General features: G+C 47.8%; 1 protein-coding gene across 4 annotated transcripts in view; it reads right to left on the bottom strand.

Annotated features, from left to right (window-relative positions):
* Positions 1-16,527, bottom strand: part of NTRK3 (neurotrophic receptor tyrosine kinase 3) — a 219,031-nt gene that overhangs the window by 102,328 nt on the left and 100,176 nt on the right. For all 4 annotated transcript variants that reach the window (XM_048317172.1, XM_048317173.1, XM_048317176.1 and 1 more), the window contains one exon: positions 2,101-2,289. In XM_048317172.1, the coding sequence (XP_048173129.1) occupies positions 2,101-2,289 (189 nt within the window). The remainder of the gene's footprint in view (positions 1-2,100; positions 2,290-16,527) is intronic.

Genomic DNA, 16,527 nt, shown 5'->3' with positions numbered 1-16,527 from the left:
GCCTCAAGCAAAGCCACCAGTGAAGTCAGAAGTTTTGACCAAGTTAAGGCCTGGGGACTAAAATACAAAACACACACCAAATTCAACTCTGCCTGAGGAGTCAAGGACTGGGTTTTGCCCCATGAGTGACAAAGGCATCTAAAAAAATTAGGGTTTTTGACCTGCAAGCACCCGGCTGTGGTTTGCCTCTTATCCCCCAAAGGAAGTACCAGTGTTGTGGGGTTTGGCTTCAGCCCCACTGCCTTGTAGTCCTGGAAAGCCTGGAGCATTCCCTCCTGTGGCACCTTTCACAGGAGAAGCGCCTCCAGATGCCACCCTAAGCATCTCTGTGAATGCTTCAGATCCTACTCAAACAGCCCTGTGAAGCTCTGAGGTCAAGTCCTGTAGCGAGTGACTTCCCCTGCAACCCACCCAGCTCTGACAAGTCCCACAGGGCAAAGGCTCAGAGCAAAACTTAATCCTTTGAGGTTTAAGCTCTGCTGCTGCACAGCCTCAACAGCACCCACGTCTTGCAATGGTCGGCGTACAGATTAAAGAGATTTGAGACAGCACAGGAGGGAAAGGAAAAAAAAAGTGAAGCGGGGGAGCCCTCCCTCCCAAGCCATCAGAGTTTGTAAATCATTTTGAGATGAGGTGCTATAAGAAATGTAAAATATATAATTAACAGCACAGAAAAACCACGCTACATTCAGCTTCTCCACTCCTGCCTAATCACCGCCCTCCTCCTCCCCTCTCTACAAACAGACCAAATTTAGCACATTAAAATGAAAACCAAGGAGAAAGCCAGGCACGTTCTTTGGGTACATCCCATTGCTCTGGCAAGTGAAGGATGGTGATCAGGGCTTGGGCACAAGCCAGCAGGACCCATGAGGGTGCACAGTGGGGGCTGCCTGAGGAATACCTCATGGGAGCAGCAGCTGCAGCTCCCTTTCTGCTGACAGAGGAGTGGAGGCCAGGAGCAGCGTGCTCCTGCTGAGCATGTGATGCCACATGGCTTCCCGCAGGCTGGGAGATGGGCCTTCTCCCTGCTTCCAGGGGCCGAGTTCTGCCTCCTGCACCCATGAGTCAGCAGCAGCCAAAGGAAGAGCAGAGGTGACTTCAGCAAAGCACTCCCTGCTTCTGACTGGGCCACAGAGATAGCCCAAGCTGAGGGGTTTTCACCTTTCATTTTGCAGGATTTTTGTTTTTCCAGTTCTACCTGGAACAAAGACACACCAAAAGGATGTGCAATAGCAAGAGAGGAACGTTACCCAAACCTCCTGCATTGCTCAGCTTGCATCTCAGAGCTGGTAAGAGGCCTGGGAGAGCTCAGCTACCGCCTGTGAGCCGCATGCTGGGGAAGGCTGCATCCCACCACTCGTGTGGGAAGTGGTGCAGGACTCCCAGAAAAGCATCCTTTTACACAGCACTTTTCTTTTATGCTCAGAATTTAGAAATACAAAGTGGAGAGGGCCACTTGATCACCTCCTGCTAGTCTAATGAGCCCAGTTCACAACCCAGATTTATGCAGGAAAGATGCAAAAGCTTTACAGAAGCCCATAAAAAAAAGACATCCAGCATCTAAAACTCTTGGAGACAAAGATAGTTCCAGGCACCTGCCACACCTATGCCCATGTATCCTGAGCTTCTCCCTGGCCCTTTGGGGAGCCAAAGAGGCAGCCCCATGACTGGGAAACTGCTGGAGGAGGAAGGGGAGGCAGGTCCTTTCCCCAGCCAAGCAGGGGTCACATCCATCCCCATGCTCCCAGGGGACTCTTGCTCACACCTGGGACCTCATGCTTGGAGCTGACGAGGAAGAGCCCAGCTTGGAATGGCACTTTCAGGCAGGGGGGGAAGGTGACGGGTGGGTGGCGGAGGGAGGGTGAAGGGAGGTGAAGGTGAGAGTGGAAAGTCTTTTCTGGAAGCATCTACATGTATGTTGTGATTTCTGAGACCTGAAATTCACTTTGGTTTCTGGACCATACCAACACCCACTCTCCTCAAAAACCTCCTTCTCTTCTTCCTCATCCTCTTAACCTCTTCCTCCTCGCCCTCCTTCCCCCATCCCCCCAGCCCATCCCTCGGCCCTGGTGGGGGGCTCCGGCCGGATCGGGCACTCACACGTGTCTGGCTTGTGGCAGTTGTGACCTTGCCGGAAGTACTGGGGGTTCTCGATGACGGGGATGCGGGTCATGCCGATCACCACCGTGTCCGGGCCAGCATCCAGGGATGAGGGTGTCGTGATGCCATGGTTGATGTGGTGGAGCGGACTGGCTGAATCCTCCTCTCCGCTGATCACTGCCACGGGACCTGCAAACAGCACACACACCCGTCAGGGACAGCACAGGAAAGGGGAGCAACCTGGAATGCTGCAGGTTGGCAGTGGATCAGCACCAGCCCCTGGACAGGATGCCTGTCCTAGCACTCCTGCCTGTTGTCCCATCCCCAAGCTTAGTTTCTCTAGGCAGCTCAGAGGGTAGGGAAGGCATCTCAAGTTTTCCTTCCTGGCTTTGAGGTACCACACTAACAATCCTGAAGGGTTAAGCAGCTACAGGTGACACCACATCAGAGGTGAGCCATGCACAAAGTCCTCTCCTAGGGCTGCCATGAGAGAGCAGCTGCTGCGGTGCCTGTATACCCTGGCATCACAAGCTTGGCAGAAATCATAACCAGGCTTAGACTGAAGAAACATCACCCCCAACGAGTGAGTTCACCTCAAATCCATATTTGTGACATTTCTGTTGCCCAGTATGTTGCTCATCTTCTTCGCCTCCTGCAGCTTCACCTGGGCACACTCACTGAACCCTTCAAGTCAGGGTGATGTCTACAGGGATCCACAATGTACTGGAGCAGATCCTGCTTAGCTCAAGCTCACTCCCACCACCACCACCACAAATGGCAGCATCTTCCCCTTACCCTCCTGACCCCTAAAAGTCTCAGCACCATTAGACAGGCAAGAAAATGAAGCAAAGTAGTCAGGCATGCAAGATGGGAACAATGGAAGGCTCCTATCCCTTATGTTTTATTTTGGTTTTAGACCCTCTAATAGCTGCTGCAGCCATTCTTGCTGCATTGGTGTTGGACAAGGTAGGGACCACAGTGAAATCTTCCACAAGACCTTTTTAATATTTTAACATGGGAAGGAGATCCACACTCAACTAGTGACACTCCTTTTTTCCAGGTACTACCAGAAGGTCAAGTAAGAAGGAGGGGAGATGCTGCACTTAGGCTTTGAACCTATTCAGAGAAGCCAGCCTTTTACCTACATTGCATAAAAAATGCTCATCTCCCACCAGTAATCTGCTTCTAATTGCACAATTACTTTATTATGTAGCACTAGCAACAAAGAAGGGAGTCTTCAAGCCATTTTACTCTCCAGAGCTGCTGGGAGGACGAGGTGAACATCAGCTCCATGCAGCCATTCTGCCTGCAATAATTTAGTATAAAGGCTGCTCATTTTTGGAGCTTCAAGTATTGTTTGTTCTTCCAAGTGGGATATAATAAAGTTATTGTGTAATTAGTAGAGTCTTGGCAGCTGTGACAGGTGTTTTAGTCACAAGGAAAAAGGGTCTCCCCCTTTATTGTGAATTTCTTCTGGCAGGTTCTGGCTTTTTTAATGGTACTCCCTGGGCCCGTGTGACTTTCCAGCTCTTGAGGTGCAAAGGCAAAATTCAGCTTTTGATGTAAGATGCCTCTGTTGGGACTACACACAGTGTATTTCTCCAAACACAGAAAGCAAATGGGCAATTTTAGTTCGAATGACTTTTACTCCCTCACAATGTCGATTCTTTGCAGGCAAAGCAGGAGGACTGGGGTTTGCATGGTGTGCATGTTCCTTCAGCCACACCCTGCACTGCTGGCCAGCCCAGCTGTGGTGGGAAGGGGAGAACTCTGCATTTCAAAAAAAAAAAAATCATGAAAACATCAACTGGTATAGAGTGGTGTAAATAATCTGAAAGAAGACCATAAAGATCTCCCTTGCAGAGAAGCAGCGAGAGAGGCTATTGAGGGCTCACTGCTTTCCTTTAGAAGCCAAGGTGTTGCTCCAAAGGATGGCTCCTCGTCAGGCAAGGGGATGTGAAAGGCCTCTCTGGTGAATGTCAGTCAGCTTGGATGAGGCTTTGAGCAGACTGCTACCATGGAAGGTGTCCCTGTCCATGGCAGGGAGATTGGGCTAGCTGATCTTTAAGATCTCTCCCAATCCAAACCATTCTGTGTTGCTATGTGAAGGAAGGTTTTGTTGCCCTCTATTCTGAGAGCAGAAATGACACCTTTGTGACAAGGAGCAAAGAGGATGTTACCAGCCATGGTACATACACCAGGCTGACACACACCCTGCTGAGGACAGGGGTCTCAGGGACTCACAAAGCCCTGCCAGCATTTTAACCTTGCTGTTCTTGCTTGCACAGCACCTGCCCATTTTTAGGGCACACAGATGTGTCCCTCTAGCACAGGCCAGTTAAAAGGACATGGCTACATCTAAAAGAGCAGGGCACAATCCAGGAGGTTGGGTACTTGTGAAAATAAGCACAGCAAGCATCTATCAGCCAATGTTCTCGTGGCCATTGGCCTGACAATAAACAGACCCAGACTCTGACCTTCTTTACCCTCCACAGGTAGGGTTTTTTCTGTGGTTTACCTCTTTGGAGGACTTTCTTCACTTAGTTTCATACCCCAAGCTTATCCAAGATCTTTGAGGCAAGAGGTAACCACATCTCAGCTGATCAACAGCTGCATTCCCATTCCCCAGTGAACATTCCCTATGAATGGACTCAGCCTCTGAGTGAGTCATCCACCTCAAGTCAATGCTGCCGTTTTTCCACTTACAAGACCTAACAACCCTCACGAGCCTCAGAGCTGAACTCTGATTCTCCATCTCAACCCCTTCCCATCTCTGCAAAAGTGGGAAACCCCAAGAACTGCCAAGGCAGGGGCACCACAGAGAGAGCACAACATGTTAAGCATATTCTACCCTTGCAGTAATCCAGGGACAGTTTACTGCCTCCAACTGTACTTCCAGGTCTTGACAAAAACTAAAATAAATCACATTCTCAAGAGTCCTAACGAACACTTACAATGGATGCACTGCACTATCCTCCCAGCTTTCCAAAACATTTCTGATGATTGTAGGCACTGATCTGGCATGGCTTAGAACATATAATTCACCCCAATATCCTCCAGAGGATATAATTTGATTAAAGGCAATTTTCAGTTGAGGACTTCTCCAAGTTTCTCCTATTAGGTTGTGGCCTTTTTGGGTGTGGTGGGGCAGCATAAATCTGGACAACATTAATTCCTACAGCCACAGTCATGGTGCTTTATCACTTTAATTCTCTCATTCTCATCTCTTCTGGCTGGTCACTGCTGAGATCCAGTTGCCTCTAAGCCCATGGCCCCTCTGTTGTCACTCTGAGATGCAAACGAGTGCTGGACTCACTGTGCAAGCCTGAGACAAACTTTAGAAACATCGTGGGCATCAAAGAGCCACCAATCACTTTTATAGGTGTGACTATTGCTCTTACTCAAAATATACTCTGCCATTATCAATTCCTGGAAATAAAGCCGCTACCTAGACTTCAATTTTTTAAATCTATCTTGGCAATAGCATATATTTTTTTGCTTTTAAGTAGGCAAAGAGGTTGAGTTTTCAGATGTATAATGCTGATGAATGGTTTTATTTGGAAGAATTCTCACCGGTTTCACCAGTGCACTTTCCAGGTAAGGTTAAAGGGAAAAAAATGAAGCAAAAAGAAAAAGAGAGTACAGATTTTAGAGATTTAAGTTTACCTTCCATTTGACAAAGAAATGTGCAGAGAGAGATAGAAAAGAAGACAGTTTTTTACAGTAAAAATGTATAAAAAGAGACAAAGGGTAGCTTGGAGTAATTCATAATATACCATCCTGTGATTTTAAAACATTATACAAAATATTTCAGAGTTTTTCAGAACAGTGATGCAGTAGCTGCTTCTGTGAATAACTCAGCCTGTGTTATGGACAAACACACTGTGGATATTAACTATAAAAAGGGTCTATTTGTTAAAACTTTAGGAAGACTATGTCCATTCTGAGCCCTGAACCTGCCACATCTGTACTCTGAAAGGCTCTCCCATGGCTCTCCTTCCCTCCAAGCAGGGCTCTCACCAGCCAGCAGCATCCACACTGTCTGCAAGGACAAAGCTGAGCTCTTTTCCATGTTAACCCCACGCATTTTTCCTGACAAGGAAGCAATACCAGCAGCACTGATGGAGGCACCCATCACTCCTTTTCCCTGTGGGGAAAGGCTGGGGAGATATTAGGGCTGCCCAGGGCTACCCCTGAATGAAGAAGCAGCCACTGCTCCAGCCCAGCACTGCAGCCACAGCCAACCTGCCCCTTCACAATGCCAGTGGGAGAGTCAGCCACAACGACCAGGAAATCAGGATCAAATTCATCTGATGTTCACCAAAGAGCAGTGAAGCAGCTTGGAAATGTTACTTTTGGAAACGTCACAAGCAGCAATTCTGTTCTCCCTTCCCTCCCACATCCCCTCTACAGCCAAATCCTCTTTCCCGAGAAAGACACCTCTCTCAAACACCACCATTCTCCACCCTCTGTTCTCCCCCAGCCTCCCAGTCAGGCTACACTCCATCCATCCCAGCAATGTTCCAACTCTTCTTACTTTGCATCCGCCCTGATATTATCATCTCTGTAAACACTCCTCCAGATTCCCCCAAAATCTCTGCTTTTCGGAAAATCTCTCATTCTCTGTTCAGTGCTGTTCCCTCTGGCTAAACTGGAGTTTGGCTTGGTGTTTACCTTCACCTCCCTGTTTTTTCTGGAAGCTCTGTGAACAGGATATGGCTTTCAGTCCATGTCTGTGAATTGCCTGGTTCATTCACAGTGTTATACAGACAGCTTGTTACTCATGAAAAATAAACCAAATAATAATAGTAATACATAGCTTAGGGACCCCTGTTTACACAATCATATCGTAGTGGGAAATTATTTATCAAGCCTAAGAGCTATACTTTATGATAAAACAGGCTCAGGAATATAGGGTATTGTATAAATGACCATAGGTTAGAGAAGATAATGGTCACTTCTCACTCATCCACAACAGAATGAATGCCCCAAGGCCAACAGGTGAAGAAACAACAAAATCTCAAGCTTGGCATCACAGTAACCTCTGCAAAGCAACAAAAACAGTTGAAGGTGAAGAAAACATGACCTCTAAGGGAAAACTGAAAGAATTATGCTTTGAGTTGAGAGGAGACTGAAGGGACACGTGATAACAGCCTTCAAATATGTAAAAGGTTGCAGCAAAGAGAAATGTAATAGCTGTTCTCCACGTCCATTGGGGATAAAACAAGAAATAATAGGTTTAAATTGCACTGAGGGAGATTAGAGTTTGAATGTTCTCCCTGATGCCTCACGGTACGGCTGGTTGAGCACTGGAACAGATAACCCGGGGATGCTGCGGGAGTTCAGCCACTGCCAGGCTGGGAAGGGAAAGGTTAAAGAAACTTCTTTCAAGGACAGTTTAGCTACAGGGAGCCATTCTGCTCAGAGCCCTCACAGGCTGCAGCACTTTTTACCTGGAACCAGAGCCCTCAGCATCTTCCCTTTCTGATGCTTTCAAAGAAACTCCGAGGAGGGACCTGTCCAGTGCTGCAGACCAGGTTTGGGCAGCATCAGAGGCACTGTGGGTGTAGCACTGGGTCAGGATGGGGTCATGGTCTCTCCAGAGTGGTTTCAGAAAGGACAACTCCCTGCACAGCCCAGGCCAAGTGCTCGGGACAGAAGCTGAGTTTGCTGAGGCAGAGAAGAGCGAGGTGAGTGCTCAGGGCTGCACGGCGATCCCCTCTCCCCACCCACGCCTCTGGGAGCTGTCATGCAGAACACCATTTTTTGATCAAAAATGATCACCGCAAGAGCTAGTTGTGCCATGTCCACTTTCTTTTGTAATATAAAGGAGCCATATAATTAACCTACTTAATTAGGAACTGTATATGACCCATAAATAAAAAAAAAAAAGCTCTCCTAATAAAGTGGGTCACCATGCATTGTATAGCAAGAGCTGAAGCAGACCTCATTAAATTCCAATATATAGTATATAAAATCCATTCCTCCTCTGACTCCAAACCCCTGTTGACACTTCCCAATCATAATCTTAAATTCTGTTCTTCAAAAGGTCATATCACTGACTGGCAAGTAGATAATTCCAAGGCTACATCTCTCAGCCCAGCTATACAACTCAGAGCTATACACATGCACATAAACAAGGGTAAAAATAACCTCAAACTTCAGCTTATCAGGAAAAAAAAAACAAGTTTAAAATAAACTTTAAGAAACTACCAACCTTTTGTTGGAGCTGAAATCAACCCACACCCCAGGGCTGATCTCTGCACCAGCAATGAGGGGAACTGAAACTCATAAAAGAATAAGCGAAAGCACAATAAATATAATTAAAAATCCAGCCATGCTCAGAGCAAGATTGCCTTTACTGTCTCATAAAGACAGCCTCGTCTTTTCAGGCAAACAAAGGGAAATCAATTTCTTAACTTTTATTGGCAGATGTGGGCACAGGGCCAAGGCAGTGCTTGGTGCCCATGCGGGGCCCATTTGGAGCCAGTCTGCCACGGGCTCCAGCGTGTTCAGCCCTCCTGCAATGAGAAGCAGCCACTTCTCATACCCAGAGTCACCAATCCCAACCACAAGGCAGTCTATCATGTGGCACCTCTTCCACAGCAGACCCCTCACTTGTATAAAACAATGGGCTTTATCCAGGGCTCCCTCCTAATTCCAGCACTCGGTGCCTTCTTTGTCGCCACCACCTCAGCCGTGTCCAAGCAGCATTTCCCACATCCATACAGCTCAATTCCATCTCCATGTCACAAATTCACCCCAAGTTATCCCTGCATCATGCCAATGGACCTGGAGGGCATTGCTGCAGAGGCTGGCCAGAACAGCACGGCCCCTGCTTGAACCCCACTGTGGTGGCTGAGGAGCTTCCAAAGGTGACAGTCCCTTCTCTGTCACAGCCTCTTCCATCAGCTTTTGGGGAAACAGCATATATGAAAAATCATATCCTTGAGCTTTGCAGGCAGATAAAGACATCAAGAACGTAAATCTGAATTCTTAAAGGGATATACTCCAAATCCTCAGCTTCCAGCCCCTCCAGTAAAGAAGGCAGGAACAAACAGCAATCCCTTTTCCCCTCTCCTCAACAACATGATGTGTTTGAGATCCTGATGATCTCAGGGAGATGAATATTCCTCTGAACTTTAGGGCAAAAGGAAGGGACAAGCCTGGGATCTTTGCACCCACCTCTGCTTGGGTTGGACACATGTCTCTTCCCCCACTTGCACCTTCCAGCCCCTTATACACTGCAGATGCATTATCATATAAAAAAAGCTGTCAGATCCGTTGTCAGTGGGCGATCCCTACATAGGCAATCCTTAAAGCACTTTCTTTCCTGATGCAACGCTGCCAAAATACTGCCATTTACAGAGGCCCCTTTCCTTCTTCACATATTGACATTTCCTTCTCTCTCTGATTTTTTCAGGTGATTGCAGCAGGAGAAGGCACCTCTTGCTGCAAAAAGGGATGCATCAGGGAATAGGGGCTGCAGCAACCCTGTACATCCCCCCTTCACCCTTCCCAGCCTCCAGCCATCCTGGCAGTCCCATTTGGAGCATCACTCCATCTGGTGTAGAGGATGTCCAAACCTCCCTCACTCCTCCCATGTCCTTCCCTTACCCACTCTTTCTCAAGTTTATTTATTGAGCTTAGACACCAATCCTATAAGCACTCTCACTCAGGAATGGAAACATTAAGATCAAATCATATAAAATACAAAGTCAATGCATATGACGGCACAAACGCATAAATCCAGCAGAACAAGAAACAGAAAATGCTTACAGTAAAAATGGCAATACTATCTGATAATTAAAAAGGGTGGGATCTGACAAGCCAGAGCCATGCATAACAGCAAAGCCAGCCAGCACTTGCAGGAAGGAAAAGCAGGAATTTTTACATCTAGGCTTAAACTCCAGCCCAGTGTTACCAAGCATCTTCAACTCAGAAAGTGTCTGACCAGCAAAGCAACTGCAAACAGGCTGCAGGATAACCAGGAGAACATTTTAGAACTTGCAATGCAAGGATTTGCTAGCGCCTGAGGGAATGACAAGCCAATACCTACTCCCATGTAATAACATATGGGTACTGGGAAGCTGGTTCATTTGCCAAGAGAAGAAGGCTTTCACTGCTGAGATCAGGTGAAACAACTAGCAAATAGTGCAGGCAACAGGAGAGGAAGAAAAGTCTATTTTATTCAATTGTCACTCCAGAGAGGGACATAGTGTTATGTCTGGCAATGCTGGTGCTGGCATTCAGACCATACCCAGTCACCTTCCACCATTCCTCCCACCTATCTTCTCCCATTTGCTGGTAACAAGCTGATTTTTCCACTGTTGGGCGTGCATGTTCCCTACAAGTTGTGAGGAGGAGCCAGATGCAAACCAAACATCCATCCTTGCAGAGAAGCCTCCTGTGATGGCATCTTGGAATGGCAGGAGTGAGCAGGGACACCCAGGAACACAGCACCAGCATCCTCACGTGGCCCTGCTGCAGCCTTTCTGCCCCAGCCCCAAGGTCAAGGTCCAGGAAGGGCTGGTGAGGCAGGATGGGTTGCTTTTGGGTACTGGATGCACTACGATACATCAGAACAAACCCCTGTTGCATTATTTTCAATGCACAAGGCCACCATTCCCATCCCTCTGTATGGGATCAGGTTCATTTGAAGACAAAACCTCATTTCCTGCCCCCAGGTCTCCATCCAGACCCCTCAGCTCCAGAGCTGAGCAACATCCTGCCTGCCCCATATCACCAGCTTATTGCCATTCACCTTTCTCCCCCTCTTTGTTCCTCTTGACTAGATTTGCTTCTTCTTTTTTTTTTTTCCAAGCAAAGTCACCAAGCTGTCACCTCAGGGGCACCTTGAACTCGGGAGCAGCCCAGGCTTTACAAGGCAGGAGCCAGGCAGTGGCTGGGCAACGGCCTCACCAGCGTCTATTAATCTCTTGGCTCACTCATCCCTATCACAGACACACCGTAAAAATGATATAAGCATTTCATTCGAACGGCGCTGCAGAGAGATTGGGAAGAGCATGGGGCCAATTGATTTCCACTATGTCTGCTCTTTACCTCCAGGTATAAATACAACAGCAAAATCAATCGGAATAACATCATATCAGCTTTCTAATCTCTTCTGTTCGCAAGACACGCTTTATATACTGCAGCATTTCCTACAGCTTCTCCACAGGAGGCTCCAGCACCTCTGCACCCCTCGTGCAGCTGCTTCCTTGCTCATGGCCCCTCCTGTGACAAGCTTCAGGAGCTGCAGGTCCAAAGCACAGCTCTGTGCAGGAGGTGCTGGGAGGTGTCCCAGAGAAAAGCACCTCGGCTGCGTGAGAGCAGCGCTCACTGGCGCCGGCTGAGCCCTGGGCCACGTCAGCACTTGTGAAAAGGGAGATGGGCACCCACTCACACCCCGTCGCGATGGATGGAGGCTAGCTTGACACTGAGGGGCAGCCAGGCATGCCCAGATCCGCTGAAGGGGAGAGTCCCACTGACACAGGCACATGAGAAAGGCAGCAGCAGTATCTGCTTTCCCCACACCCTCGGGACCCCATGGTTGGATTTACCACACGAGGCTCTGGTGGCATTTCACCCCCTTGTGAGCATCCAGAGTGACACCACACAAAGACCCAAGGCTGGAGCAGGGCTGCCTGCTCAGCACTGAGCAGACACATTTTCTTTCTGCATTTCCAATTTATCATCAGCCTAAGGCTTTTTATTCTCTCTCCTGGCCTCCAGCCACCACAGAGGGAGACTGTGACAAACTGATAAACACTCTCCCCAAGCCTTTGCTTGGGTGAAAAGGCAAATGCACCATGAGAATGAGGAAAGGGCTGCCTGACGAGGTGTCAAGGGGTCATCTTAAGCAAATTGCAGCTCAGCACCAAGGAGGGGCTTTGCCCCACCACAAACGAGACCTTGACTGAATAGGTGCCACATGGAGAGGAAAGCAAAAGTGGTTTAATCTTTAGAATCACAGAATGGTTTGGGTTGCAAGGGATCTTAAAGACCATCTACTTCTGACCTCCTGCCATGGGCAGGGATACCTTCCATTCGACCAGGTTGCTATAAGTGGTCTTCACCACTTCCAGGGATGGGGATAAGCTACACCTTCATCTATTCTGCAATTCAGATGACAAAGGCTGTGGCAACTGCAACACTGTGGCCAGCATTGGGTAAAGCTTTGGGATGTGTTATCTAACCTGCTCCCTTTTCACAAGAGGACCCCCAGTGATATTTGGCAAGGGGTCCACTGGCAGCTCCACCACCAGCCTGGTGCTGGATCACTGACCAGAGCCTAGAGCACGGTGCTGCAGGAGCCTGACCCTGTGCCTGCAAATGCTTAAAACAGTGAGAACCACTGAAGGCCTGAAAGTCAACAGCTGGGACCAGTACTGCCCTTCTGCCTGAGGCTTTTCCTGATCTTTGCAGAGACTGATGCCCAATGCTGCTTAATAAACACCATCCATGGAGCAAAAACCTGCTAGCAGCAGCTCTGCAGCACAAGCCAGGGCAGCAGAATATGTTTTCCACCAGCCAGGACCACTGCAGGCTCAGGACAAGCATCAGGCATGTTTCTCATTAGCTCCAAGTCCACCAGCCGCCTCCATCCCCCTCCCAGCACTTCCCTTCCCATGCCTTGGCCACTGCAAGATCAGTCTTGGGTCATCTTGATCTACTTGGAAAGCTTAGCCGCCATGAGAGCAAACCACTTGTCCTCTGGCTCCAATCTCCCACTGAAATTATTGCCAATGGAAGTGTCACTATCAATTTCATAATGTTATTGGACAAATGTAGAACTGGGCCAAGTCCCATATTCCTGACGGGCCATCAAAGAGGTGGGGATTATGGGTAAGGAGACAGGCAGCCCTGGCAGGAAAAGCAAAGGCTCCAGACCAATTAGCCTGACAAGGCTATCTTGCAGCCACATCACCTCGTCCTGACACCAGCACCTTCTCCCTGGAGCCCAGCTGCCCCTGCACCAAGAAGGTTTCTTTTCTCCAGTGGTAACCAGAGTCCTTCCAAGCCCAGGGAGCTGCACATCCCCTCTCCAAATATCCACTTTATGAGAGTCACGAGACACCAAAGGATTTTGCAGTCGCAAAAAGACATTAATTTTCAGGCCTCCTTATTTTGGTTTAATATTCTGTCAAGCTGAAAAAAAAAAAAAAACCAAACCAGGCATTAAGCAAAAAAGTGCCTTACTCTGCATTGCTGAGAGGTTTCAAATGGAAGGAGCAATCGAAACGTAAAGTACCTGGCACAACACATGCTTTGTCTTTGCTGTGTGTTTTTCTTCTTGGTTTGCTTTCAAGATCCTTCTTGGACCATGAAACTAAACTGGTCAGTACCATCTGGTTCTCATGCAGTAATTAATAGTGCTTGTAATTTTTCAAACAAAAATAGTCTTTGGTTGTAGCTTTTTTGGTCAACTTTTGACCTTTTTGTTTTCAAATGGAATTTTTATGAAAACATTGAGCAGCCATCAAGGCTGCAGATGCCAATGGGTTCACTTCCAGCAGACACCTCATGTGTCCAGTTCCTGCCAGCAAGCAGGCGGCTGCATTTACTCAGGGTGCGAATTTGTAGACCCAAATTTAAAATCAGACTTATGGCGTTTGCTTTCAGACCAAAAGATAAATCCTTACATGGTCAAAAAATAGTAAAAAATCCTTGCACTCATAGTTTGTCTCAGTTCATGCATGAGGGCAATCAAAATTTCAAACTCACGCTTCTCAAAAAGTAAATGCACTTTTTTTTCCCCTCCACAGCCCTCCTTGAGATGATCTCCAGCAGTGATATCAGTCTCTCATTTATTCTATCCCAAGATAAATAATGTGCTGCTTACAGAATCAAAACATATTTAACTTGTATAACGGTTCAAATCCCAAATCTGCTCCTGAAATATTATGAGACTCTTCTGGAATATGAAGTCCATGTCAGAAATATCCATGAACAAATAAACAAATCCTTTTTTCTTCATGCTGAGCAATTGGGAGAGGAAGCAAGGCTAGGGTTTGGGTAGCCCTGGTGCTTCCTAGCCCACGATATCACATCAATAACAGTTGATTGTTGTTAACACTTGGGTGTGTTAAGCTTTGCTGCAAGGCCCAGAATCAACAAGAAATGAGTTTTGGAGATTTTTACAAAAACCTTTGTAGACTTAAAGAGTAGAGGGAAGCCCTTGACATTTTCCAGGCAGAACTGATTGGAAAGGAACTGATACTTTTTGGCTCAACTAATACCAAGCGCTGCCTCAATAACACTGGTGTTTTCCAGGATGTCATGCCTTTCCAAAATTTATAGCCCTTGGTCATAAAGGTGATGGTTTTGTTTAAAAGTCACACAAGTAGTCCCTAGAGAAAGGCTCTAAAATCACAGCTTTCTGGGGGCTCAAAGTTCATTTGTAAAGTGTGGTGGTTTCGGGGTTTCCACTAGCCTTGCTGGGACCCTTATTAGTTTTGAGAGGGATTCTGTGGGCCAGGAGATAAAACAAGCAAGGAATAAAAGGTTGGGAGATGTGCAGAAGTATATAAAGCAGCTCCCCACTCAGAGAACTTGCTGCATTGTCGATCCACCAGCCCAAACAACCTCTCTAATATATTAGAGAGCGATTCATTGGAATGGCTTCCTCTGTCCCCACACTGACAGTTAATCTGTAATTCAGATAGATCTGTCAGAAGGCAAGAGTCCAGCACACAAAATAATTAATTCCTCCAAGGTCTGGGAACATTTCCCTTTCTAAAGAGCACAGCACAATCCCCTCCTTGCCGGTGGGCTCCAGGCATGGACGTGGCTCCTGTTGGAGGTCAGCAAGGAACATTACATGCATTTCAATACAGATGCTCACAAATGCATCACTTGTCACCTCATTGCTGGGCTGGCAGTCCTGGGGTGGGACCTGTTCCACAGACCTTGCAAGGAGCTTGCCCTGTATCTCCCAGTGCCTTCCTGCTCCCCCAGTGCCCAGCCAGAAACTTTTGGCCTCTTACACCACATCAGCCCGACACTAACTAATGCTTTTCAAGACCCATTTGTTTGCATCAAGAGTCTAAATCATCAATCAAAACAAGCAGAAAGGCAGCATCTACTGATTCTGGTTGATGAAAAAGCAGTTAATGTCCAGTATGAGTGTGGAGGCTGGGGCAGAGCACATCTCATCTGCCAGCTCCCCCAAGAGGAGTCACTCCCAGATCCACCTTTGTCCTCTACAACATAAGGAGATAACCAGCACAGTGGCCTCTGGCTGGAAGACACCAGTGAAACAGAGCAGCTTAGGAAAAGAAACAAAGGGTGGGAGTCAACCACATGGACATGCTGCAGTGGGTGGTTGGGGAATGGGGACAAGTCACATGAAGCCCCATGTGAGACCAGCAGCACCTGAATGTGGTGCCAACCCTGGAGGCAGGGCAACCAAAACAAACATCTTCCTCTTGCCAGGACAGAGGCATGAAGAAGGGGAATATTGTTAAAAAGGACTCTTGAGAGGATGCAAGAGATTGGGCATCACAACAGTCATCACGGGCATGGCACAAGCAATGGACTGGGAATATTAAGTGACATTAAGTAAGGATCTTCAGATTCAGATCTTTCTGTTCTGCTGATACATGCAGCCTCAGTCACCATCTTTTAAAGCTTGAGTGCACAAGAAGCACCACCAGCCAAATCCCTGTCTCCCTACACATATTTCACATCCTTCTCCCAAGCTATTTCATCAAAATCCCCAAGGCAGGTGGGAGGGAAGCTGCCTCACGTTAGCCTGTGAGCCACGAGGGCAGAGAAAGATGGGGCGTTCGGCATTTTCGTCCGTGACTAAGCTCTGTCTCCCTGCTCCACACTCCGTGCCCCCAAAACACATCCCTTGCTCGACAGCTTTGTAGCTCACGACAAGTGACACAACAACACATCCATACTGGGAAGCCAGACCTGAAGACATGTGGAGGTCGAGTGACTTCTCCATCTGTGCCACCGGGAGCAGAAAGAAGTGGGATAAGCAGCATCCTCACCCACAGCATGGTAATAAGGGGGGAAAAAAAAGAAATGTAATTTTGTACAAGGCTGGTGGTTTTCTAGTTGGGATAACACGTGTCTGCTGAGCACCAGGCCAAGTGCCCCTTGTACAAAGCCCACTTCAGGCTGCCCAGAGCATCCTGCAGCAGACCCTGCCAAACCCACTCCCAAATTCACCTGCTTGGAGGCTCCCATGGGGCTGCTAACACCCCACAGACTGTGGCTCGAGCGTGCAGACAGCACAAGCAGGCAGCTGGAAGGCAGCACAAGGCAGAGAAAGCTGTGGTGGTGGGGGCTGCTGGACCACAACCAAGTCCCTTTCTAGAAGCAGCTATCAAGTCTCTGCAGAAGTAGTGGAATGGAGCCACTTTTCATCCTACCTCTCAAGGAAATCATCGCTGCTGTTACGCAGACACAATT

Source organism: Corvus hawaiiensis, chromosome 13 (genome assembly GCF_020740725.1).
Source record: "Corvus hawaiiensis isolate bCorHaw1 chromosome 13, bCorHaw1.pri.cur, whole genome shotgun sequence".
NCBI lineage: Eukaryota > Metazoa > Chordata > Aves > Passeriformes > Corvidae > Corvus > Corvus hawaiiensis.
Note: the sequence above shows the minus strand (reverse complement) of the source record. Positions and strands in the feature narration are given on the sequence as shown.